Source organism: Aptenodytes patagonicus, chromosome 7 (assembly GCF_965638725.1).
Source record: "Aptenodytes patagonicus chromosome 7, bAptPat1.pri.cur, whole genome shotgun sequence".
Taxonomy (NCBI): domain Eukaryota; kingdom Metazoa; phylum Chordata; class Aves; order Sphenisciformes; family Spheniscidae; genus Aptenodytes; species Aptenodytes patagonicus.
The window spans coordinates 31,629,155-31,655,444 of record NC_134955.1 but is presented as its reverse complement, the minus strand read 5'-3'; the positions used below and the strand labels follow the sequence as shown (position 1 = coordinate 31,655,444).

Here is a 26,290-nt window from a genome sequence, read left to right as displayed (position 1 = left end):
TTCCGTCTCAACCTTACAGACTTCTCCCTCACTCATTTACAGCTCTCTAGCATAATTTAGTGATGGGTTGTGTCTGGTGTAGGCTGAAAAGCTAGCTGTAGTGATACACTGCAGCCTGGGGAATGGCAAGTAGGCTTCGTACCCTCCCTAGGAAGCTTTTCAAGGGCATAGTTGTTCACTGCAGCCTATTACCATCTTCTTCTCCCCCTGCTCCCCAGCCATGTGGCTCACAGGTGTGAGAAAATACTGTTTTCTTGCTGAGGGAAAAGGAACTGAAGGTATCTGCAAAGGTGTAGTAGGTACGTATAGCCACACTGGAGTGGCGGAGGATCATGCTATTTGTAGAAGGTGTACAGGCCCTACTTCTGTCCTTTCCCATTTCCTCAGATTTTCATAAAACTTAGTTTCCAGAGAATTTACCACACAACTGGAGTTGTTGCTCCAGTTAAAATGGGGTTTCTCTGACCAAACCGAGTTTTGGACGTTTACTCAATTTGTCAGACGAAATCTAATATATGTTTCTCTGAAGATGTTCCTTCAAGCATACCCACAGTGGCCGTAAAATGAATCATGAATATTTGAGGTGAGACTTCATTAACTGGAAACTGCAGCAATGAATATACAAAATTTCTTGCTGCAAATCCTTTTTCTTCATAAAATGTCTGTAACATTGCCTGTCTCACTTAAACAAATGGGTGGAAGGAAAAAGTGGAGGAAAAGCAGTGATACTTACAGCTTAGCACTTACATATTTGCAGAGGTTGTAGGGATTTCTTTTGAATTAATTCTTTTAAAATAAATTATTTTGATGAATCCTGTACTATTTTCTTTGTTTAAATGGGCCTATTTGTTTTAATTGTATGTAGCAGGGAGCTTTCTGAGGAAGCAATAAACAGGCAACTGTCAAGTGAAGTGAGAATATTCAGAAGCTGTAGGGCCAAGTTTTAGGGTTTTGATGGAGCTATGAGTGCAGCAGTAACAAAGTCCCCCCAGATGTGTAGCTAGCAGTACATGAAAGTACATTTGAAAGCAGTAATGTGTTTTTGAATTTTTTAATTGCTTTTCTCCTATCACTTCTTTTTTCTATTTATGACATTCTGGTAATCCTAAGGGTAAAGAAATTCATGAAAGAAACCTTAGGTGACACAAATTTTACAGAGCTTTAGTGGCCACTTGCAACCGTCAGCTTTCTCTTGGCTGTAGCTTCCATGGTGTCAGAAAGGAAGGTAAATGGCATGAGGGACTTAAACCCTACAGTTCCCTGTTCTGTTGTAGAGTGGGGTCATAAGGGGTCCCAGCTTCTCTCCAAGTCAATGAACACAGATACTGAAGTGACAATGAGGTTGCATTCTCACTCTTGTTTAGTCTTTGGCTTGCCTCTTTTTACCTGGGGAATCTTATGCTTTGACTTACAACTGCAGGATAGTAAGGGGATTATTTTTGACCAGCCCTCTTCTCCTCCACAATTTGCTTCTAGGACAGGAAGAGGCTTTAAAGAAAATAGGCTTAAACCAAACTGTGATTTTTTTTTTAACTACTACAATTCTTTATCTGCTTCAGTGTACCTAAGCTGAATTTGTCTTTTGTAGCTAAACAGCAAAGATCATATTCTAGAAAAAGATACTAATAACGGATTAGTTGAATTACATTTTCTCAAATTTTTTAATACAAAAAATGACCCGCAGGTAACTCCTGCTGTTTTCTTTCATCATGGCAGCTGCAGCTTATAGAAAAAGAGGAATAGTGGCTAGGGATATTGACTATAACAAGCCATCAGCTTTGCAAGAAAATAACCTTTTCCCAATCCAAAATGCCTCAAATCTGTAGACATTTAGGCATGTTGCCATGTATGTTTTCTTATAGAAGAGTGATAGCTGTGGTAGGGCTGCATATTTTATGGGACAAAACTTCTATTTAACTGGGGGTAGAACTGACATTGGTCTTACAGCTGTTGAATTGTCGGGGTGGGGGCCTTAGTTTATTAAAGATCTCTAAAGAAATATAACTATCTCTTCCAGTAATTTGCTAGGTATTTAAAGGAATAAGCCACAGAATTTCATTATTATTGGCTAATTTGCTTCTTTTTCTCTCAGGAAAAGATCATGTCTGTAGATTCATTGGATGTGGAAGGAATGACAGATTTAACTATGTGGTCATGCAGTTGCAGGTCAGTGTATCAAACAGAGCTCAAAGTTTGCTTGTGTGTTTTGGTTTATTAGCCAAGCATATATGAAAATACTAGTAAAATTTTAAAGGATGACAAATTAAAAAAAAAAAACAAACCACAGATCATGAACGCATAGTAGTGAGCAAACCTAAATTGAGCATATCCTTATATCTTTATCCCTTGATATCCTTTCCATAATTCTCTCAGAAAGGAGAAAGTTTGCATCCTCAGAAAGACCTGACTATTGAAAGAGTGAACTGTGATGTCTTCTGAGATAATTCACATTCCTTTGAAGTCTTTCCCTGAAGATAGTCTAAAATACAATATATTAGTCTGTGCATTTTGTTGGCTTTTTTGATGAAAGTGAAAAAATACCCTTTGCAAGTAAAAGAAAACACTGAATTCACTTTACTGAAAGAGTTGTTCCTGTGAAAACGGATAAAATGGGTGATTAGCACTTAAAGTTATGGGATTATTGTCCTTTATCATCTTGGTGAATATGAATACTGGAAAAAGAAGTGTGCTCTAGTTCATACTGTTGGTCATCTGTTATTTTGACAGACCAACAGTTCTGTGATGTCATGGGGGTGCATTTCCTGCATAGTATATTTTTCATCTGTTTGGTTAAGTCATCTAAGATATACTGTATAATTAAATAAATTACGTACTTTTCCTTAAAGAGGTGAGTGTAAAGAAGTCTTTGTGAGCACTTTCTCAGGGGCCTTTTTTTCAGGTGTGACACAGATAAAACGTTAACTGATACTGTATGTACTAGTCTTCTAATAGAGATTAGTTTGGTCCATGTTATTTAGGAGTAGAAAGATACTAACATTCGTATTTTCAAAAATAGATTCTAAACTTAATGTTGGAGATACTCGGGGACATATACTCATTACATTTAGGTGAGATGTGTTATCCTTGAATATGAAAATAGGTAATGAGAGTGTTCTGTGCTTAACCATGAACAGCTAAAGAAGAAGTAGGACGACTTTACGCTATCTGTGAATCTCGGTATTAGTATTTTTTTATGAAAACGCCCTTTTAATTTGATCAGGGTCGGAACTTGGCAGACCTGCGTCGGAGCCAGTCTCGAGGAACATTCACCATTAGTACCACTCTGCGGCTTGGGAAGCAGATTTTGGAATCTATTGAAAGTATTCATTCTGTAGGATTCCTGCACAGGGACATAAAACCGGTAAGTCTGCCCATTAAATCAAACAAGCAAGTAATATGTGGTCATTAGATGGCTGCATAAATAAGAATAGGTTCTATACTAGATGTTAAAATGAAAAAATGAGAAGGGACAGAAAATTGTATGTTTATTCATCTGATAGGGCAGGTTTTTTCTATTAATTAATGTTGGATTGCAACAACAATAACTTTGGTCTTTGTCATCATTGTCTTCAGTTACTTAGGCCTCCTTGCAATTTTCTGTAGTTAAAACTTTGAACTCTTATCTGTAGCATCATGCAATCAAGAGTATTTGCCATGAGATATGATATAATGAGTTTGGCTAATGGCAATTAATATCTTCACATAATAAATCTAAGAGAATAGATACTAGCCGCAGGGTGTATTTATAAGCTTTTCAATAGCAATTTTTTTGTATTTAATATATTTGTAACAAACAAGGAAAGAAAAGACAGACTGTAAGAGAAAACTATTCAATTGTTTTATTGTGCAATTCTAATAAAATGAGTGTTGTCAAAATGTCATGAGGACCATAGCTTCCTGATAGCATCACGATTTTGTTCTTATTATTTTTTTCTGTTTTTCTTTGAATTTGTTCCTGAATTTGCATCAGCTATTTTTAATATTGCTCTATATTAAAAATATCATTAGAACGCTGAGCTTTCAAAATTTGTAAATGAGAAAAAATAAGCAAATCTTGTGTTTTCTAATAGATGCAAATATGGCTGGTTATATCTGGCATATATAGCTAAATTTCCTGTCAGCTGAATGGTGTTTACATAAAACCTCTGATAAGTTTCTGTACATTAGGGAATTTTCATTTTCATCACTTCTTTCTTGCAACTTTTTATAAAACTTGTATTCTCCCTGACCCATCCCCAAGACTTCACTTAATAGGGAAAGGACACAGAGGCAGTGAATGTCAAGTGAAATAGTTGAGAAGGAGTTAGCCGGAGCGCAAGATTTTAATGATGAAAACAATCCAAGTTTTGAACGGGAAATGTGTTCCTTTGTGGCTGGCAGGATGGATTGGGGACATCTTGTTATCTAGCTGTATCTTGGAGTCTATGGGCTCAAATAGGATAGAAATGGAGAATGCTGTTAGGGGATGGAAAAAACCCAGGAAATTAAATGTTGAGCGAGGAAAAACAGCAGTGTGAGGCAATATATTAGATTCATAAAAGAAGAATTTTTCTTCCCCTTTAGGAGTTATGTTGTGACTTCCATATGCAAAAGAAGGCACGATTGCTTTCTAGCATGCAGTTTTCCTGGCTTGAAAATACAAGTCCATTTTATCTTTTATTATATATCTTCTAGATAGATTATACTAAAAGCAAGCTTTGTGCTGAGCTGAAATCTTGAAATCCTTGGTTGGTTATTTGCCTCATGTGATGAATTGGGCAATGCTGAAATTTTGTTCCATTTAAAAATAACGTTGATCATACTCATTTCAATTCATGGTTTCGATTGGGTTTTTAGTCTCAACCTTTGACATTTGAAGCAGCTGTGAATTTCAGATTTATTTAGAACAGTACTGCTGTTTCACTTAATGGAAAAAGAAAAGTAGTTTTTCTAGAGTTAATTGTGTTAAGCTTCCAGCTTGCTCAGATGTGTAGTTTCAATTCCATTTCACAGAACTTGGTTTTAGCTTTATCTTTTTTTGTATCATGTAATCAATTTTAAGGGGATTTGGTGGGGAGAAACTTGAACCAATTCAGCCAACATGTTCAAACATCATAAACTAGCAGTGTTGAATTTTTTTTTAAAGGGCTAACATGGTATGTTAATCCGTAGAGGCAAATAAGAAAATTTACTGAAGCTTTTCAGAATGGATTACCTCCATAAGTCCTCACTGACTTCCTAGCTTTTATTGTTTGGTGGTGGGGTTTTTTTTGGTTTATTTTGTTTGGTTTTTTTTTTTTTTAAAACCTGCTGTCCTGGTTTTGGCAGGGATAGAGTTAATTTCCTTCCTAGTAGCTGGTACACCTAGTGCTGTGTGTTGGATTTAGGATGAGAACAAAGTTGATAATGCACCGATGTTTTAGTTGTTGCTAGGTAATGGTTACACTAGCCAAGGACTTTTTAGTTTTCCGTGCTCTACCGACTGAGAAGGCTGGAGGTGCACAAGAAGCTGGGAGGGGGCACAGCCAAACTGGCCAAAGGGACATTCCATACCATGTGACGTCATGCTCAGTGCATAAACTGGGGAAAGCTGGCCGGGGGGGCCGCTGCTCGGGGACTGGCTGGGCATCAGTTGGCGGGTGGTGAGCAATTGTACTGTGCATCACTTGCTTTGTGTATTATTATTATTATAATTTTATTTCAATTATTAAACTGTTTTTATCTCAACCCACAAGTTTTTCTCACTTGTGCTCTTCCAATTCTCTCCCCCATCCCAACGGGGGGGGGGGGGGCGGGGGGGGGGCGGAGTGAGCGAGCGGCTGCGTGGTGCTTAGTTGCCGACTGAGGTTAAACCACGACACCTGGTTATTCCCCTTCCCATGAAAAGGAAAAGGCAATTTGCAATCCTTATTCTGTATTCTGCATATATGATATTAGTGCATTTTTTTTTAGATAAACTTGTTAGTGCCTAGGGGACTATTTCCTGAAAATATAGAAGGAAGGCTAGAGAAGTAGAACGTGAATTTTCTATGATTGTGTTACTGCATTGATATGTGCACATATTGAAATGTGTGTGTGTTTATCTATATCTATCTGTATATGTTTTTCTTCCTAGTCTAACTTCGCAATGGGACGTTTTCCTAGCACCTGCAGGAAGTGTTATATGCTGGATTTTGGCTTGGCACGGCAATTTACCAACTCATGTGGGGATGTCAGACCAGTAAGATTTTTTCACAGTTGTCAATTTGATTAATTGAATGTGGTAATACGCTGTCTTTTTTTCTGGAGAAGTATAGGAGTTGCATTGAACTGGTAACTGATCTAAACTTGACAAACATAATCCCAGATCAGAAATGCCATGTGATTTATTGATTATATTAAAAGACTGGCAGTTGGGGATGAATCAGGTTTCTGATTTTTGGCTTGAGGCAGAGGTGTAGTCTATGGGTTTTTTTGGATAATCTATCTTTTGGTTTGGAAAATCAAGTGACAAATAGGTTTTCATTAAATATCTGAGTAATACACCAGAGCTGAATTTCACTTGGTATTATATATTGCATTAAGGAAAAAAAAAAAAAATCTATGTAGGAGAAAAAAGTCAAACACTAAACTGAATATATAATCTTCTGAAAGAGAAAGTCTGAATAATTAAAACAGTGATAGGACACTAATTATAATATATAACAGGACATAGTTAAGTGTAGTTTCTGTATTCCCATGCGATGTAGTCTGAAGAAAATTGTAGATAAAAGCGTATCAATGAGGACATTACAATTTTAAGTACAGTAGAGCCTCCCTAATTCACTGGCGGGCAGTTCTTTTGTTAATTTCAAAGTTTGAAAATGAGCAAGTCAGTGCCATGGTACATGGTGATGTTTTAAAGAAATGTATTTTCTTTATTTAGTTTACATTTTGACGGTAATACTGAGTAATGTACTAGTCAATATTGTGTAGCATATTTACTAATGTGATGCGATTTGAGTGGTAGAAGCCATCTCTACAGGCTTTTCAATTTTATTTTGCCTAAGAAGTTGGGAAAGTGGCAAATTTTTGTGTGCAAATTATGAGGTATATGAATTAGTAAGGTAAATTAGCGGGGTTCTGCTGTACTCTATTCCTTCAGCCATAATGCTGGACACTGCAATGAAAGCAAAGAGCAGGGGAGACCAACAGAGTGGCTGCTGCTGTTGGAAAGGTGAGCTAAACATTTTAAGTAGTTTTTAAATTTTTTTTATTTCTCAGTGTTCTTGTCGTGTTCTGTATGTTTGGCTGCTTATAATGTTTTTCTAACTGACCTGTAATTTTGAAGAGAAAACAATTCCCAAGATTCTGTAATTTCTATATATATACACACACCAGTGGTAGTATTTTCAGAAGAAATAGGTGATAACAACAGAAAATTTAATATTTCTGCTATTCTTTCTTTTGTAACAACTCAGCTCTTGCATTTTGTTTTTCATTGCAGTGCCCTACAATGTAACTGAAGTAATTCTTCAGTTTAATCTGTTTAGAATTTTCTGACAGTGTAATCCATATTAGTAGAATAGCAGTGAGGGGAAAAAAAAGACAGTAGTTTTATTTGTACTTAATGGTCAGAAATGGCTCTTGTATAGATAGCAACCATACTGTTGGCCTTGCTTACTAATAAAATTTATTAATATTTTCATTAAATGTGCTATGTGCTTCTCCTTAAGGCTATCCTTCTTCTAAACTTCATTAGATTTCTTCAGCAGATACTGCAAATAACCTGGAACAATGTAAAAGCATGTTCTCCAAAAAACATAGTACTCTATTGGTAAGAACCTGTTCCTTAGTTAAGGTTGGTTATTAGATTTTTATGATAAGCCTAATTTTCTATACACCTGACTTCCACAGAAAGAATCCCAGTCCCATTGAGATTTTACATATCATCCCCGAGTCCTTGAATTTCCATGAAGTGTTCTGAAAGAATCAGAAGAGAAGTTTTGGAAATTATAGTATCAGGTTTTAGTCCTTTGGCAACTTTGTATTTCCCTCAACATTAAGGAATTCCTGGTGGCCATAAATCTGTTTGTTCAACTCAAAAAGACAGAAGAGGCTTATATGGATACTGTTGAAAGCAGAAAAATTTATGACAGGACTGTATTTCCCTCCAGAAGTCATTGGCAGCACCACTGGCTAGCATATACATTCCAACAGGTGGAGATAAAAAAATCAAGTTAGCTTCAAGACTGGTAGAGAAGAAAGGTGTGTAGTTCTTCGACAAAATGCAACTTAGGCTGGCAAGGGGGTTGAAACTAAAAGGCAATTACAAAAATAAATTATCATCAGTTTTATAGTATAAATCTTCTTGTTAGTATAGGTACTATTCACTTGAATGAAGTTCAAACAAGAAGTTGAACGGAGGTCCTTATGGTGAGGAAGACTGCTTTATTTTGTGAAATCAGGTCAAGAAGCAAAGAGGAAGTGAAAAATTTATCAAACCATTAAGCTACCCAACATTAGACTCAGTTAATTCCAGTACGTTGTATCAAGACAGAGGAATGCAGCAGAGTTTCATACGACTTCAGTGTGATAAGGTGTTCTTGTTTCAGATCTGTTATAAAAAGAGGAATTATAAAACATGGGCATCCATGGTTTTATTCCAGTATTTGACTGAAGTATGTGCTGGTGGCTAGTGATACGTTCAACCATCCATTCGGACCCTTCTGTGTTTCTGTTAAGCCTGTGCTTATTCTAGTCTCAGTGTTTTCTTTTGTCTCTCCTCTCTGGTTTCCTTTCTACATCCACCTCCTCATATTGCTTTGCTTCCAGTTACACTAGTTTCTCTTCTCCTTGTAGTTTTGGTGCCCACTGGAATAGTACCATGCAAATAAGTGAAATTTTCTGTGCTCTCAGTTTTTTCTTTGCGCCACAATGAAACCTGAAAGCATTCTGAAGGAGTGAGAGAAAAGAAATTCAGGCTGTTGCAGCTCTGGATTGAATTATGCCTCGTGACAGATAGAACATTTGAAGAATTTAGATGCCTGATTCAAATAAGGCTGTATTGAGTTTGTGTGAAATTTAGTTTTTCAAAAGCTCATGCATAATCAGTTTTGGGTGGCTAGTAGAATATTCCTTGACATCATCATGGTACACTCTCAAATCCCTCCTTGTCTGTCTTCATTCCAAGGCACGCTGGGCATATAGGCTTCCTACAAATTATTGTGGGGGTTAATAAACAAAATAAACATTTGTTTCAGCTGCATTCAAGAACAGTTTGAAATGATGTGCTGAATTAAAAGCAAGCAGCTACAAAAACAGTCATGTAACATGAAGAATTTCAGCTTGAATTGGTAATATGCAGAAAGTTTCAAGTGGCTGAATGCAGAATCTTCTATGGAAAGTAGTGGCCAATGTGCAGATTTTACTACAGGTGCCATATATGATGTGTTGGCAGTGAAGTTCACGAACAGGCAGCAGTGCTAATGGGTCTGGAGAAATTTTAATGAAGTTCCAGCAATATTCCAATAGAAAATGTTTATGCTTTAAAGTAGAAATGAAGATTCATTCAGGTTAGAGAACTTAAATATTTTTGGTACTATCTGTAGTAATTACTTTTTTGTTTCACATTGTTATTACAGTAGTTACCAAACATACCTGTTTTCATTACAGAAAATGTATTGATGACACAGACACTTCCTTCGCATGGACTTGCGTCTCCCTCATCTTTTCTATGGTGTATAGAACCGTTCTGAACTTCAGTTTCTTCATGTGCACTTGCCTGTCAATAATACTCCAAATCATGGCCAATGGAACTAAGTTTCCCATGCATCATATTAATTTAATTGCAGGGTTTTAATGAGTTATCATAGACTCTTTTGGGGCAAATTTTACAGTAGCATTGGATCTATTTGTGTTCACTGCAGTCTGTTTTCTCATTTTGCTGCCATGCTTTTCTACCTTCCCGAAATGGCTGTAGAATTAAGTTAAAAGCAGCTCTATCTTCCCTGATAAATTAAATTATTCTCTAGAGTAAATAGATGTTATTACAGCAAAAATTGCTCCCAGGATTTTTGTACACTATAGACAAAGCCTACGTTTAAGCACTGCTTATTTCAGTTCAACTTGAGTGTAATCTATCTTTTTCTCCTTTGTGGGAGCACTGATTTCTTGAATTCTCATTTGATTGTTGTTTATTGCTAGAGAGAAGTTTTAAAATGAGACATTTGACACATTAACTAGAATAAGAATGTATTTTAATTTATGATTTATTGTGAAATAAGATTTATCTCACTGTTTTGTTTCTTCTGCTGTTGTTTACCATAAGCAGTGTTTATTGCAAAGTTCACAACACAAAGCTCCTCCAGTTCAGTCTGCCTTGAAATTAATAGCAGCTCATATATTAGTAAGTTGAAATTATTTTATTTGTTAAAAAATAAGAATTAAATTATCTAGGGATCAATATAATCAAGCTTGCAAAGAAAATTGGGTAGGTAGATTAGTCTACAATTGAACGAAATGTTTAGCTTGTGTTTACTGAGAGATGTTAGCATCCAGAAAATTTAAAATTTCTGTAACTATGCCATCAGAACTAATTTATAGCTTCTCCCATGCCCATGTGATAACGACATACCGTCTATTGACATCTTCTTTTCCTGTGCTGGTTTTTCTTCTCAACATTACTAGCTTTCATCTTCTGTGATCCCTGTCAGCTTTGTCTCCTTTTCTCAGTTTTCTCCATTTTCCATTAATACAAGTCTTAAACCTGCATCCACATAGTTTCTGCCTCTTTATCTTTGATGACAGTCTTCCTTTATCTGACTTTCCTCTGGCTCCAGCTTCTTTCACGATTTAATTTCAAGTCTTCTGTCTTCAGTGTATCCCTCTCTAGTTTATGTTCCCTCCTTTCCCCCTTTATCTTCAGATAGCCTCATTCATAAACACATTTTTTAATCTCTAGGCACATGATTCACATTCATGATGTCCCTGTTCCAATACTGTTTCCTGTTTAAACTAAAACTGTGTCATCTGTCTCTGGTATCTTTGTGAATATCTTATGATGAACTCAAACTCAACGTGCTCTTAGTCTCCTTTCTCCTGTGTCAACCACTCAGCGCTACTTCTGTTCCTAATCACTGCATGTGATACTATCTTCCTGTCACCAAGGCTTACTGGCAGTTTTGACTTGGTATGTCTTTACATCCAGTCTGTGTATATATCCTGACAGTGTTTTCTGTATACTATGCGTATACATTCATATGCGTATGTATGGGGTTTGTTTGTTTGTTTATTTCATTCACAAACCTGAAGTTCTTGTGTATGCTCACCATCCCCTGACCTGACTGTTGCAGTATTCTTTTTCTGGTTTGATGAATACAAGGTTTTTGCCTTGACAAACACCAAAATTCAGGTTGCTACTACAGACACAATTCATGTGATTTGTTTTGATTATGTTACCCTTCCAAAGTGCATCAAACAAGCTACTTACTCACATTTTTAAGGCTCTTAAGGATCTCTGCCCGCACAGCCTATTATCTTTCATTCACAGTAAAGATAAGCAACAGTAAAGATGGTGACCTGCCTCCATTACCTGCTTCTGGATTTGTAAAGAAACAAACTTCATTCTTTATTTCAGACTGTTCCTTATGTTGGAAGGGAGATTTCTGTAACCACCCAAAACCTCACTGTTTTCTTTTAAATCTCTGTTGGGAAACAAAACTGGAAAAGTATCATCATTTTCTGTAGGAGTTGAAAATAATCTTTGTTTGACCCTTAAACCTTCAAATACAGTCTGTTATGTCTGTAATTATTATTTAAGGTTTAAATGGAAGGTGTGCTTAACAGCAAAAAGCAGAATTTAGCACCAGTCTATATAGAACTACACAAAGATGGAGATAATACTGCATACAGAAAATATTATCTTCTAATATAAGAAACCATACATGAATGGTAGGAAGTCTTATTTATGTATGTGCTGTGTACATATTGCTGGCTTCTTATTTTGAATTACTGACAAAAGTAGTTTCAACACTGCGTTTTCACTTTGGCTGTTATTAGTTGTTCCTTATAGGCAGGTTTGGAGGGAGGATTTTTTGTTGTTAGTTTTGTTATTTTCTTCCTGAGAAGTTATGGTGTCTCCTTAGACTTCTTACCTAAAAGAATGGTCAAGGCAGAGAGCTTAGAGTGAGAAAGCCTTTCTTGAAGATTATCCCAACTAATTCCATGAAGGGTTCAAGCCATACTTCTGTATTAAAGGATCCCCCAGAGTTTTGCTGTAATGCTTGTCAGATCCTAAGACATCTCAGTGTCATTTTCAGAGATGTCGTTCATCTTTGTACTACCCATCTTAATGTCAGCCTCCATGGTGATTTAGCACTGTTAAAACCATGCTACTGGGGAGTCCGTTCAGCTGTAGCTGCTCCTATCTAAATAGTGTTTTGAAAAATGCAGGTTTAATATAAAGAGCTTCTCAGAAAGTAATATTTAAAGAACAGGAAGAGGAGTCCCAAGTGAGCAATTCACTTGTTTAACACTTTTAGTGCTTACTGCAATTTTCATTGCAGTTTGGAGTGTCACATGTGGACTGTCTGTTTACAGAATTGAGGAGCAAGCAGTTTTCAGCCCATTTCACTGCTTTTTCCCCAGTGGGATCTGCAATAGCATGATTTTTCACCCTTGGATTAAATTATCTAAAATGACCTTCATTTGGTTTGCAGCAGCCAGATGACAGTATGACTGATTTTGAAAGTAAAAAATAAGACTTGAAGGAGATATATTGTAGTTTATCCACCAAGAATATGATGGAATCTAAGAAATTGCTTCTGTGGTATTAATGTCTTTATTCCCACATTTTTGTATCCATCAAACCCCCTTTTTCAAGAAAAGTACAGAACGATCACAAAGCTTAAGCTTTTGAATTCAGTAAGCAATTTTCACATGAACGGCTGCTACAGGATGCACTGATTTTTGCATATCTGAAGGACACAAATGATTCACATGAAGTATCTGTTTCTCTTCTTAATTATCAGGTTTTCCTCATTTATTAACTCAGGGACCTAGCCAATGATGTGTTGTTTGGGTCATCCATTCCATCTGACCCAAGCTTTCAATACAAAGGATGGCATTGAGTTAAAGAGCAGAGGAGTTCCACCAGTTTTTAAAATTGGGAATAAATTGCTATAAACATAGGAGCATATGTTTTTTGTTTTTAAAAACTAGTGTCAAATTTCTTCCTTATTCTTCCTGGTTTTCCTTGTACTTCTGTCATCGCCTTTTTTGCTTTTTTACATAAGCTTCTTTTCCCACATTGCAGCTGAAATAGCCTTTTTCCTCTAATTCTCTCTGCAGAATACATTATTTCTTCCCCCAATGATATCAGAACTCTTTTTCAGAAAACAATGAAATAATATATATCCAGTGTATTTCCCAAATATTTTAGTTGTAGCTGTCTTTATTCCCTTCCCTACAAAGTGAATGCAGAGTTTCTAAGTCTTATTTTTACACATCAACTGTGTAGGTAGTAATCTGTTGTAAAATTGGTAAAAAGGGATAGAATTGATTATAAATGTAATGGTTGGATTACTCAACTGTTGGAGAAGGACTAATCTCTTCTGCTATTCCATAATCATTATCTGGACTGTAACTTTAAATTCAGCTTTTTCCTTACAGGAAAATATCAACCCTCTTTATAAAGAGGAGTAAGAGTTCATTTTGGGAAATTATGGGAAGGAGTATTTTGAGAGGCGATTTTATGTAATGAAAATGTTTGTGTTCAAGCTTTATTAGTCTGCCCCAGTGTCTGAACATACTGGCAAAAGGAAATACCTTTATTGCTCATCTTAAGGACCCAGGGTTTTTAGATTCTCTTGGGTTATTCAGTCAGCAGAGACAGTTTCCCACTTGTTCCAGGTATTAGCCTTAAAATGAAATAGTTGTAGTTGCAATTTTCTTATTATAGTATCTTTTTACTACAGTGGTCTGCTTCAGTTGGTCAATCTTCAAAACTGAAAGAAAAACAGATCAACATAAAAATATAAAGCAAAAAAACCCGCTTTGCAAACTTTTTCATGCTACAAATAGTTCTCTCAGAAGAATTACTGTAAAATAAGCTATTTTTTAACTGCTAATTTTGAAATGGATTCTTTTTAACAAAATTGACCTGTTGTACAGCTGTCTGAATGACTATGTTTGTGAGAAGCTAACTTCAAAGAGAGAGGGATATGTCCCTTTTATCTCAGTAATAAGATATTTGTAAAATGTCTGAACATGTTGAAGAGAGTAGTGAAGGGCTGCAGTTCATTAAGTTGTATGATCTGACACTATTACCTGGTTAGAACTTAAAAGTCAGAAACAAACATTTATTTGCAGCTTGTAGGATTGTGAAGGATGTAAGAAAGGAACTAATGACAAACGTGTATCGTAATGTTGCTTGGAAGTGTGTAGAATAATTCACACTTGTTTAAAAATGAGAGCTTATGTAATGTTATTTTATATTTTCTGTTCAATTTACTTAACCTTGCTTTATTAGCTAAAAACCTTGAAGTCTGACTTAAACATATCGTGAAAAAACTTAAAACTTTTCAGGCGAGATCTTGAATGCAAACGTCATATTCTAGATGTAGGTAGTACTAGCATTATATGCCTTAGAGTACAGATGAAATGTACCTATTCTGCCACTTTATCTATATATTGTATATTCACTTTAAGAGTAATAGGAAAAGGTGTAACTCTTTCAGGTAAGGTCTTTGGAAACATATTCACTCTATTAACATATAGTTCACTATTTACAGTGGGTAATTTTGATCTGGATTTTTTTCTGTACATGGATTCATGTGCATTGAAGATCTAGTACTATTTTAATAAATGAAATTGTTCTGAACACCCAAATGCAGCATCTAAAAAGTAAAATATCAGTCTCTAGTACAGTCTGTTCTAAACTGTGAGAAACATATATAAACAAAAATGGCACATGAACAAATTTTTCTGCAACTATGCTGCTGTTCTCAGTGGTTTGAACCGTGGCTCTTTGTCCATTTTATTTTTGTTCACTTGGAACATATTTTGACCACATATACTTTTGGGAAACCTTGAACAATGATATGTGTGTAGCTGGGAATAGGATGAAGAATATGGAAACTTGGGCAGTAGTGTGTTTGTATAGGCTTCTGAAACTAAGTTTTACATGATGGGGACAGTACGAGGATGCAGGTATTTGGGGTAGATGTAGAATTAAATTCTAGAATGGAAGTTGATAAGGAAACACTCATTGGTGGGAGGAACCTTGTCTGGTGACGGAAAAGATCGGAAGAGAGAAAAATGTGTGTGGGAAGGAGAACAAAAACTGCTGGGGATGATGTAGGCTATTAAAAGAAGGAAAGAGGAAACAGGGGCAGGGGAATAAATTGTTGGAGAGAAGAAGCCAACAATTGAATTAATGGTGTAGATAAGAATTGATTACTGCAAAGCAGGGTAATTAGAATTTAATTGTGGGGAGACTCTCTCTAATCATCAGGCAAATACATTTAGCAGGATGCAAATTTAGTATATGTACGAGATTCATATTCTACTGTTTAGTGCTTTTTGAGAGTATTGTCAAAGGGTTATTTTACCTACCATTTTGTTTCCCATTGTCCTAGTGATAGCTGAAGTAAGTAGTACTAGCATCTGTTTTTTCTTGCGACAAAGAATAAATTATTCTTTTTGAATGTAAACCTACCTTCATATAGCCTTCAGTTTACATGTCTCTATTTACATGGTGTTAATAGAAAGTGAAGGTGTCAGCTGTGGTGCAGAAATAGAAAACCTTGAGGGACAAAATCCGAAGGACATTTACATTCTTTACATCATCAGTACTACAACTAGCTCTTGGGCAGTTGTCAAGACTCCTGTTTTAAAGTAAATGTTAACCTCAACTGTTCTTTGAGGTACTATTAAATTTAATATAAAGAAAGCAAAATAAAAGAAAAAAGAAGCCACTAGTCTTTGCTCTTAAACGGATTAACTTTTAAAAATTAATTTGAGGTCATAATTCTTTAAAAATCCATAAATTCAACCATCATGTATTATCACAGGCCGGAGCTTTGTGGTCTTTTATTTATGTGGACTTCAAGTTACAAATAACTGAGTTGTATTTGTTTTACAAAGAAGATAGTATAACATGTATGCAAGCTGAGCTGACAAAGCTAGGGAAGAGCACAATTGAAAAACTATCCATAAGAAGGTGGTGTTTCGATAAAAGCTTTTTATCTAAAACATCTGTGTTTTTCTACTCAGTATACAGGTCTCACTGACTGGCAGCCTAAAGAATTATTCAAATTAATAACCAGTCACCTGAGTCGGATTTTTTGGACTCAGCAAAAATGAATGAAGGAGAAAACTCCTTTTTGCCCAGTTTGGTGCTTAGTTTGGAACGTGGGCTTCCTCTTTGAAAGTATCCTGGGTTAAAAGGTATTCTGAGGATACTCTGTTTTATCTGTGGAACTGTTGTATTTTTGATAAATTAGGCTTTTTAGGTCAAAGGGAGAGAGTCCCTATGACTGCTTTCCCCCTTCTCCCCACCTTTCTCCTGCCCTTCCCAGTGACTAGATTTTAGGTCATTCTTCAGCTGTTATTTAAACAAAAAGAAGAGCTTAGGCAGAGTTCTCACCCTCACAGGTTTGTTTAGCATGACCTTAATTTCAAGTGTCTAAACTTTCCTGTATTTATTTGAAATAAGTAAAATCAAAATTACATTCTTTTAACATACATTAAGGAGGTTTACAATATTTTAGATCTAACTTGCTAGAGTTTTTTTTTACCTGGAAATTTGAGATCTTAAACCTTACCAAGCTGGGAAGTCCTGATTTTAGAACAACTAGGAAATGTAACACTGTTTTTTTCTGATATGTTTTGCATTAAAGGAGTCACAAAACTCCTACTGTAAACATTAACAAAAGTATTCAAAGGAGACAGTATCCACCAACAATTTTCTGAGAAGTTACTCATGCTCTTTACTGGTGACCTGTCAGTAACAAAATTGTCTCTGACTCCTGCTAAAGCAGAAGATACACCAGCTGCTGTACAGTCTGACCCTTAGAAAAATGCAGTGAAAGCAATTGTAAATGCAAATGTTTAGATCTTTTTATTGTCTAGGGAAGCAGTTACAAACCTGTTCACATCAAACAATGAACATGTTATTCTGTTCAGGTGTTTATGTACAAAATCAGATAAGTGCTGCTTGTCTTTCTTCAGTGCCCTCAGGTTCTGAGGATTTTTCAGCAAATGAGTTTTTATCTTCAGGTTTCACTTTAGGATGACAGATGGTGTCCTGGAAATATAGTTTAAGAAGCTGAATTCTTTAAAAAAAAAGTCCCAACAAAAACCCCAAAACAAAACAACCCCCCAAAAAAACAACAACAACAAACCCCTGCACAGCGTGCTGCACAGAAATGTGTTGTTAAATATCAAACCAGAGTATTAAATACATTTTGAAAGCTTTCAAAGTCTATTATACTTCAGTTAAATACAAGGGTAGAAGGTATACATATCTTATATATTCATTCTTTTACTTTGTTCTTTACTTCATGAAATCTGGGAACGGTTATGCATTTGAATTGCATGTTGTTTCTTTCTTTTAGTATGCTGGATTATCTTGATTGCTGAGGAGGACTAGAGAATACTTCCATCTTATTCTACCTTACCTCCTGTCATCTTGGCAGAAGAATTGCAGATTGTTTATTTCTGTGTTTGGAAGAGAACATAGTTTTTATGGTACTGAAAGAGTGGAAGCTATATCCATTAAATGCTTTTTATGATGGGCAAAAAAGTGGGATAATTTTAAGAACTAAAGGAGCAGTGGTGAAGCTACACTCTTGTAAGAAAAAAGATCACTGCAAATCTTTTGTCCTCTCTGAAGGCCATTTGGACCCACGGACTGCTTAAAGATGGATTGCTCATATATGCTTCTCAATCTCCTTTTCAAGTAAATGCTGTTAGAGCCTGATCTGCAAACATTGATATTACTTTAAGAAAAAAGTCTCAGAAGTGGTCCACAGATAGTACTGTCTTAAACTTGTGCAGTTTTCTTTATTTGCCCCAGTGCCACTGATGATTTAGAATTTCAGTAACTACTCCTGAATAATACCTTGACTGCGTGCATTTATTATAAATAAGAGTCTATATACTGGAAGTTGTTTGAGAATAGTTGCTGAACATTGCATTCAGATTAAAATTTGGATTAAATTGAGACCGCCTATTAAATTTAAATGATTGGTAGCACTTTGGTCAGCTCCAGAAAATTGTGAAATTTATCAGGTTTTGGTTTTATTTAAAGAGCAGGAAGATACATTGTATCTTCAGCAGTTCCTTGATACATTCTCTGCTTTGAGTGACACAGATTAAAGCAAAATCCAAGGACAACTAGGACATGTTTTATGCGTACAGTATTAAGTGGCAGTGGATTATATGGAAAATAATTAAATAGTACAAAAAAGTTTCAGGGACCTATTTCAATTCATAGTGCTCCATACTAAGCATATAATAAATAATTGGCTAAAAGATGTTAACTGGTCTAAAAAGACCTCTCTTCCAAACCTGACTAAAACTGTTGAAAGCCAGATGCTGCAGGGTAATGGTCCATGTAATTTTGTTAAATGTACTGTTCAGTGGTTGTTTCATCCTGTTGAGAAGCATTTTGTTGCTGGCATTTACCTTATGCTATCTTTTCTCAGTGATGTTCTCTCTCAGTCCCTAACAGTACGTTACACAGGGATGTGATTAGTCAAGGATTGCATATTTGCACCTAAACAAGTAAAATTGTGTTTATTTTTCCTCTTGAAATCTTCTCATCTTCCTCAGCTATACTGCCTATCTCATATTTAACATGTCACTTAAACTTGCACTACAGTTTTTGGGCTCCTCTTCTTCATTTCATTTTTACCTTCAAGTTGTCACTAAATCATATTATTTTCTCACTGAAACTTATGCAAACTTCTCTAAAATTTATCCACATGCCTTCTGTATTCTGATAAAATTTTCATCAATCCTTAGGTTATTTCCTTATCAGTTATAGCAACAATTTCTTTCTAGTGTCCTCTTTTCACTGTCACTCTTGTGTGAGTAGAGTTTACTGGAGTCATGTCTCACTAATAATTGCACTGCTGTGTAGTTAGGCTGCTGTTGTCTGGGCTGCAAGTGATGAATGTGACAAAGAAGTGTTTCTGCAGTTGTAGGTGCTATGGTACTATACATGATATGTTACAAGGAGGAATTTGAACCTGAAGATAATCCTGTTTTATCCTTCCCTTTTTTCCTTTTCGTAACCTCTTTCTGAAAAACACAAGAACTTGAATAGTTCAGCATGCATTCTCAAGCTTAGCATGGAGGCACCCTGTGACAAGGAGCAAGAGCTACGTAACTATTCAGACATGGCACAAGAAGCACTCAAGAGCCTTCCAGTGCTCCCACGGGGCTAATCTGCTCAGGCTCAGCAAAGGGTTCTCTTCATTACTGCTGTACCAGACTAATAACACCATTACCCTCTCCTCCTTACTGTCATAGAAAGACTCAAATTATGGGAAGGATGATGGAGGAAGCAAAACAAGTTAGTAAGTTCCTATCTGTATAATAGTCCTCTGAGGCTTTTACACATTGATATACTTTAGAGTAGACCTTTCATAAGTTGACTCATTGAATGAACACACCATTATTTTGCAACATAATTTTTTGGAGCAGGGAAGTGACAAAAAGTTACTTTTCCTCCTCAGCGTTTGCATGAAAGCTATGCATGATGTACTGGACACCTCAACACTAATGGTTACAAAGCAAAGACCTGTGCATGCTAAAATTTGGCATGAGAAGTTCCCAGGATGAAATGTCTATAACTGGGCAATCCTAAAACTGGAATTCTTTTTATTAATTTCTACATTGTTTGTGTTGTGGTTTAACCCAGCAGGCAGCTAAACACCACACAGCCGTTTGCTCATTCCCCCCGCCCCCAGTGGGATGGGGGAGAGAATCGGAGAGAAAAAAAAAAAAGTAAAATTCATGGGTTGAGAAAAAGACAGTTTAATAGGACAGAAAAGGAAGGGAAATAATAATAATAATAATAATAATAATAATAATAATAATAATAATGATAGAATATACAAAACAAGTGATGCACAATGCAATTGCTCACCACCCACCGACCAATGCCCAGCCAGTTCCTGAGCAGCGATTGCTGCCCCCTGGCCAACTCCTCCCCCAGTTTATATAGTGAGCATGACGTCATTTGGCCAGTTTGGGTCAGCTGTCCTGTCTGTGCCCCCTCCCAGCTTCTCGCTGGCAGAGCATGGGAAGCTGAAAAGCCCTTGACTAGTGTAAGCACTACTTAGCAACAACTAAAACATCAGTGTGTTACCAACATTATTCTCGTACTGAATCCAAAACACAGCACTGTACCAGCTACTAGGAAGAAAATTAACTCTATCCCTGCTGAAACCAGGACAGTTTGTCTAATGAAGACAGAAATTAATGTGAAGAAGGCACTGAACACAGTGAAGTAATGTCAGGCATTAAATGGCTATGTAACTTGCAGTGGTTCCTCCCTACCAAATTCTTTCAACCGATCTTTACCAAATCACTGTGCGTTCCACTTAACCCTTCAGATTTTCCCTTTATTCCTTCCCAGGTCTGTGATTAGATTTCATGAAATAAGGGAGAGGAATAGAGTGTATGAGGTATCAGAAAGTGCAAGGGAAAAACAGGAGGAGAAGGAGTGGGAAAAGGGTGACTGAGAATGAGTATTATTTACCTGCCTCACTCCCCCTCTACTGCAGAAGTGAAAATAGCAGGTGCTGAAACAAAGAACAAGAAACATTTGGTGGTAACCTCAAAGGTGTCATGTAAATGCCTCAGTGAACTTTAAATCTGGCAGTAGTTCCTCTGTATTAGTGTGAAGCTTTGTGTGGGCTATCTAGCCTGGGAAGACCACTATGCTCTGCCAGGACCAAAAGTAGTGTCTGTCTCTGTAGAGCATTGCGCTGGGTCAGCTGCTTCTTGAAACAGTTTTTAGAAATATTTGTTCTAATCTATATGAAGTGAGGAAGAAGATGTGACAGGGAAGTGGGGTGTGATGCAACAAAGCTAGATTATGTCCAATTTTTCATTGTTACTGGCTTACTGAGGAGTTTGACATGATGGAATAAGTTGGCAAGTTGCAGTTTTAACTTGAACCATAGAACAGGCATCTTAATCATGTATTTTGAGTCAGCCTCCTAACACTTCTCTTCAGCACTTCTTGGGAAGATTCAAGAGCTGGGACTGTAAAACATTAAAAATAAGTAATAGTTTTATACTGAACTCTCTACAAATCAGCAGAAAGGCATAGAATGAACAAGAAATTATAAACAAAGGAGTATTTTAAATCTTTAGTGTGTAAATCTTAATTTTTTTTGAATAATGTTGTTGCACTGATTGTGTGTTTTCCAGCAATTAGCAAAATCAGTTCAGCTATTATGGCACAAATAAAAATAAAAGAAGGAGCAATAGAGATGTATGTGATATAATTCAGCTGCCAAATAGAATGCATTAAGCTCCTGAAAATAGGGTTGGAAACTATTTACTGTATGTTCTTTGTTTCTAAAATAAATATTTTTATTAATAAATAACGATTCAAAAGTAGCGTTGGAAGAGAGGGCTGGGGTAATTTTTTTTGAAACCTGACTATCCCTTCCTGTTATAGCCCACTTCTGCCTTTCCATGTCTATAAAATTAAATTTTGTACATTTTGCTACTGTAGGACAAAGGCAATGTCTAAAGAACATATATTTTAAAACTATGTTTTCAGCTTTTCTTCACTAAATCTGCATCAGTCAGACTACATTACATATATTTTTGGAATTAGATGACATTTGCAAGATTTCCTTCCAAATTCTGAGCTAAGTATTTGATAGTTCAGTTTTTAAAAAGCTATCAACTACTTTAAAGAAAAAAAGCTTTGTTTCAGTAAATGGAGTTCTGTTGAAGAGTCTAAGATGACTATCTTTTCTTTATAACTTCCAGTTCTGTAGCAAAGGAATTATTATATAATATCAGAGCCATTCAATTCAAGATGTAAACATATAGCCTCATTCTTAAATAACCTACACATACTCCTTAATTCTTTCCCTCATGTCATCTAAGTCGGCAAAGACTGGAGCCTAATTGATCTTTATTGTTTCTTAAATCCCAATAACTATGGAAATAGTTATTTGCTGGAGAGACTAAGCCAAGAGCCCTTTGTTTTATTGGTTTTATAAGCAGGAATCTGCATGAGTTGAAAGAATTACATTAGTCATTTGAGGCTCCATTTCTGAATTAGTCATAACTTTATAGGGGAGACAAGGGAGTTAGTTTGGAGAGGTTTGTGCAGACATTATTTTTTTAATAAAGAGATTAAAATAACTATTAAATTCTTAGGGTTCAAAAGTTTTTGAAGTAATGCATAGCTGTGTTATACCTACCAGTGTAACACTATTTACTATGTTTGTCTGCCATAACCTCCTTCAAGGACATAGAGGGAGATTATTTAAGGCACAATCTTATAATGCATATATGTAGCATTCTCAGCATCCACTGAACATAATCCTTGCAAGTTTGATTGTATTACTGACAAAGAAGAAATGAAGGAAATCAGTGTTATAGAGACAGGCAGCTGTTGTCTCATGTGTGATAGTACAAGGTGAAAAAGGCAGGTAGTGAGTTAGTGTAAAAGATGAAAAAAGAGCATTATGAATTGAGTTAGAAGGTGACACAAGTAGAATGGATATATGAATTTAATGTGGTGTGATATTATTTTGTAACATCTCTATGGAATATTCTTGCAATAATTAAACAAAATGAAAATCTTAAGAACATAATTTATGGTTATTTCTTTGGGAGGAAGATTCTTTGTGACCTGGTGTTTGGGGGTTTTTGGGTGAAAAATAAAAAGAATACACAATCTATTAATATCCTGCCTGAAGGAACAGGTTGATAAATAGTTGAGATATGAAAAAGATTTAATTCTCATAATACAATACTTTGTAATTGTTGCGGTATATTGGTTTTTTTTTCTCCTTTCCTGTGGTGTGCAGAACACTGGTATCATATCTAAACAATCATTGAACAACTTAATTTAGAAATTCTGGTGTGCAGTATAGCTGTTCTATGTTCTGATATAGCAGTTCCTTTATTTTCTATAGAACTGACAGATGCTGATGGGAATGGGCTTTAATTCTCTTTAAAAAAAAAAGAAATAATTTTACCACTGAGATTTGATATTATCTTTGAAAAAAAAAATTATTCTATGAATGGTGAAACTTACTGCTTTCCTATGGTTTTGTGTACTGCTTCCCTTATGCCCTCCAAATTTCTTAGTATTTTCAGCTTCATACTACACCCTACCTTTCTGACCAGTACAGTTTTGGGACTAGGCATGTGCTTACTTGCCGTCTAAAATGCATCCTGACTGACCAACTGATTGGTGTCCCTCAAGATGGATGTGAGCCATTTTAATTGAATTTTAGCTACCTGCCTCTGTGTCAAGGTACTAATTTGGGTTCTGTCTTTAATCACCAATTTTCATTAAACTTGCAGGAACTGAAAGTCTTTGAGAGCTCTTCTATTTGTTTGAAATTAAAAGCTGTTATAGTGGAAAGACAGATGGTTTGGTCCAGTAAAATTTGTTTCCTTGTGAAAATAGAAGCGAACCAAAATCAAAACAGAAACTGTAGTTTCTAATTCTTTCTGAGCTATGGACTAAATTCTCTGCTGAGTTATGAAAAATTATTTTGAATAGTTTAAAAGAAAAGAAGGAAAGTGTGTTATTTTATGTACATTAACTTGCTTGAGACCTTTTGCTTCTCATCCTTAGTTGAAAATAAGTCTACTACTGAAATAGGTGTACTACTGGATTGATGCAACTCTTTAATGTATGGTATTATCATTATAAATACTAAATATCATATGTACAAAACAATTAAAAATGAAGGTCTCGGTTCTCCAGTCTGCTAAGAGCACAGGACTTCCCGTAATGCAGAACAACCATAAGATTTTTACTTACGGAGATAAGTAAAACAATATTCTGCTGTCTGGGTAAATTCTCTGCCAGAGCATTAGCTGGCTTATGTTAGGTAGTCTTCCTCTTACAGTAATCTCTGCTTCAGCTGCTGGTATAAGAGGAAGAGGAAAGATTGCACAGGGCAAAGCAAACATACACACGGCAGATTTATCCTGTGTGATTTTTCACTGCAGTAAGTTCAGGTTTGTGACAGACACTTAGTAGGTTGTTACCACCTCCAGCCCACCAGACTTTTTGTCTGCTCATGAATCAGCTTTGGAATGATTGCCATTTTCAGCTAGTGCATCACATTGGCTAAGTAAATACTCCAGATTGAAAACTGAGTAGCTCGGGAGCTGGTTCATGTATCAAATATTGCTGTCTTAGAGATGGTGATGCTCTTTACAGCACAGGCAGTTGGAGTTAAATTTTCATTTGTCACCACGTCTGTTAGAACCCACAATAGCAAAATTTAATCGTAAACTTGTAAACGATGTTAACTTGGCTTGTTACCCAGCTTCTGCTGGAACTAGGTAGCATAGGATCAGACAGCTGCATTCAATTTTTGGAAATCACAATTTTTGTTTAGGTAGATCTGAGTCCAAATAATATATCACACTGACAACTGGTAGGAGATGGGTTGATAAAAGAGTTCTAAGTGCAAGTATTCTGTTATTAGTGTCTGATGTGGTTTTTATATAGAGCTAAAAGTGTGGGTTTGAAGAACTGTATATACAGTGAAAACTAATTGAGATGTATAATAAATTGTAATGGCAATTGTATTTCAACTGCTTGATCTTTCCTTACCCAGATGATTCCTGAAATTTTCATTTACTTTAAATGGGTGCTAACACATGCTAGGCGTTAAATTAGATTGCAAAGCCTATATCCACAAAAAAGGGGAGCTGCGAATGTGAATTGTTGAAGCCATTTGGTATGAAAAGTGGTTCCAAAGAATTGGAACTGTGTATAGTTCCAATCCTGAAAATATATTCCTGTTGGGTAAAAGAACTAGGAAATTGACTTTTTAAAGGGAAAAGATAAGAAAGGAGGATTCTGCCTTTAACAAAGGGAAATAGAGGTAATGTAGGTGGCTGCTTCTTACCCACACCCCTATGTGCTTTAGAACTCTGCTGTAGAGGCAGCACTGAGGAGCTGGGGTTCACTGCTTGAGCTGGTTTCTCAATCCAAATCTGAAGACACTTAAGAATTCTCAGTCATTGCCTGACTGATAGGAAGAACCGTGGTGTGTGTCAGATATAAAGTAAAGAATCATTATTGTTTTATTTTTTCATGTTTATTATCTAGTTTCCATGACTGCAGTAAAAAGTTAACGTTTTGCTCTGCATAACATTTCCAACATTGCGCAGAGCAATAAACCCAGAACATTTATCTAGAGATATTAAACTGAGCTAAGGAGTGTGATTTGCCTCCTCCACAGCCCCTCCGAGGAAGCAGCAGTCGTAGACAGGTTTGTAAGCATAGTGTCTCCCAGGAATCTGCAAACCTGTGTGCTTAGAGGAAATAGTTCACTTTTCTAGGAACTCCTAATTTCCTGCATGTAGTTTATTTAAGACATTGTCGTGTGTTTCCAGGGCAGGGCCACCTCCAAAGAAAGCTGATGTTACATTAAAAAGTACCTTTATGTGTAGAAAAATTCTTCATAGTCATTGGATTTGCTTCATATGCATGTATCTACAAAATAATTTATTTTAACTTACATTTGTAGAGTTTAGTGATAGTAATCAAATCTGAGACAGTTCTGACTTCCAGATCACTGCTTGAACGAATTTTATTAGAAAAAACTTTTTTATGTAAACTGATCCAAACAAGTTACAGTTTTGTAGGAGACTTGCGAAGTATGTTTTGTGTCAAATATAAGTATGGAAGAACTCTAGCCTTCTTAAAAATTATATCCCTTATTCTAATAAAAGAACTAAATCATGTGATCTGTATGGCCATTACCACTAATTTAATACCTGGGATTTAAGGCAAAGTTTTGTAGGAATTCTTTTTTCTGCAGAAAGTATGACTCTAGAATCTAAGAACTCTTCCCTAATTTCCCATTTCTTCCTGTGCCAATTTGAGTGTTGTCTATTTCAAAAGTGTTCTTACTCTGTCTGAAGAAAAAACATAACAATAGTTACAATAAATAAATAGAAATGAATGCAAGCTAAATAAAACTGTTAAATGTGGAAGAGCTGAAGAATGGAATCCACTGCTGAGTGGACTGTTAATGGATCCCCGCAATTGAGACAGCACCTGGATGTGGTGGTTGCTCCTAGTCTCTGACTGATAAGAAACCCCCCCCAC

At 36.0% G+C, this 26,290-nt stretch overlaps 1 protein-coding gene across 3 annotated transcripts in view; it reads left to right on the top strand.

Moving 5' to 3' along the window:
• Window positions 1–26,290, top strand: part of TTBK2 (tau tubulin kinase 2) — a 100,320-nt gene that overhangs the window by 36,324 nt on the left and 37,706 nt on the right. For all 3 annotated transcript variants that reach the window (XM_076344692.1, XM_076344690.1, XM_076344691.1), the window contains exons 4-6: window positions 2,093–2,166; window positions 3,221–3,361; window positions 6,095–6,199. In XM_076344692.1, coding sequence (XP_076200807.1) covers window positions 2,093–2,166; window positions 3,221–3,361; window positions 6,095–6,199 — 320 coding nt within the window. The remainder of the gene's footprint in view (window positions 1–2,092; window positions 2,167–3,220; window positions 3,362–6,094; window positions 6,200–26,290) is intronic.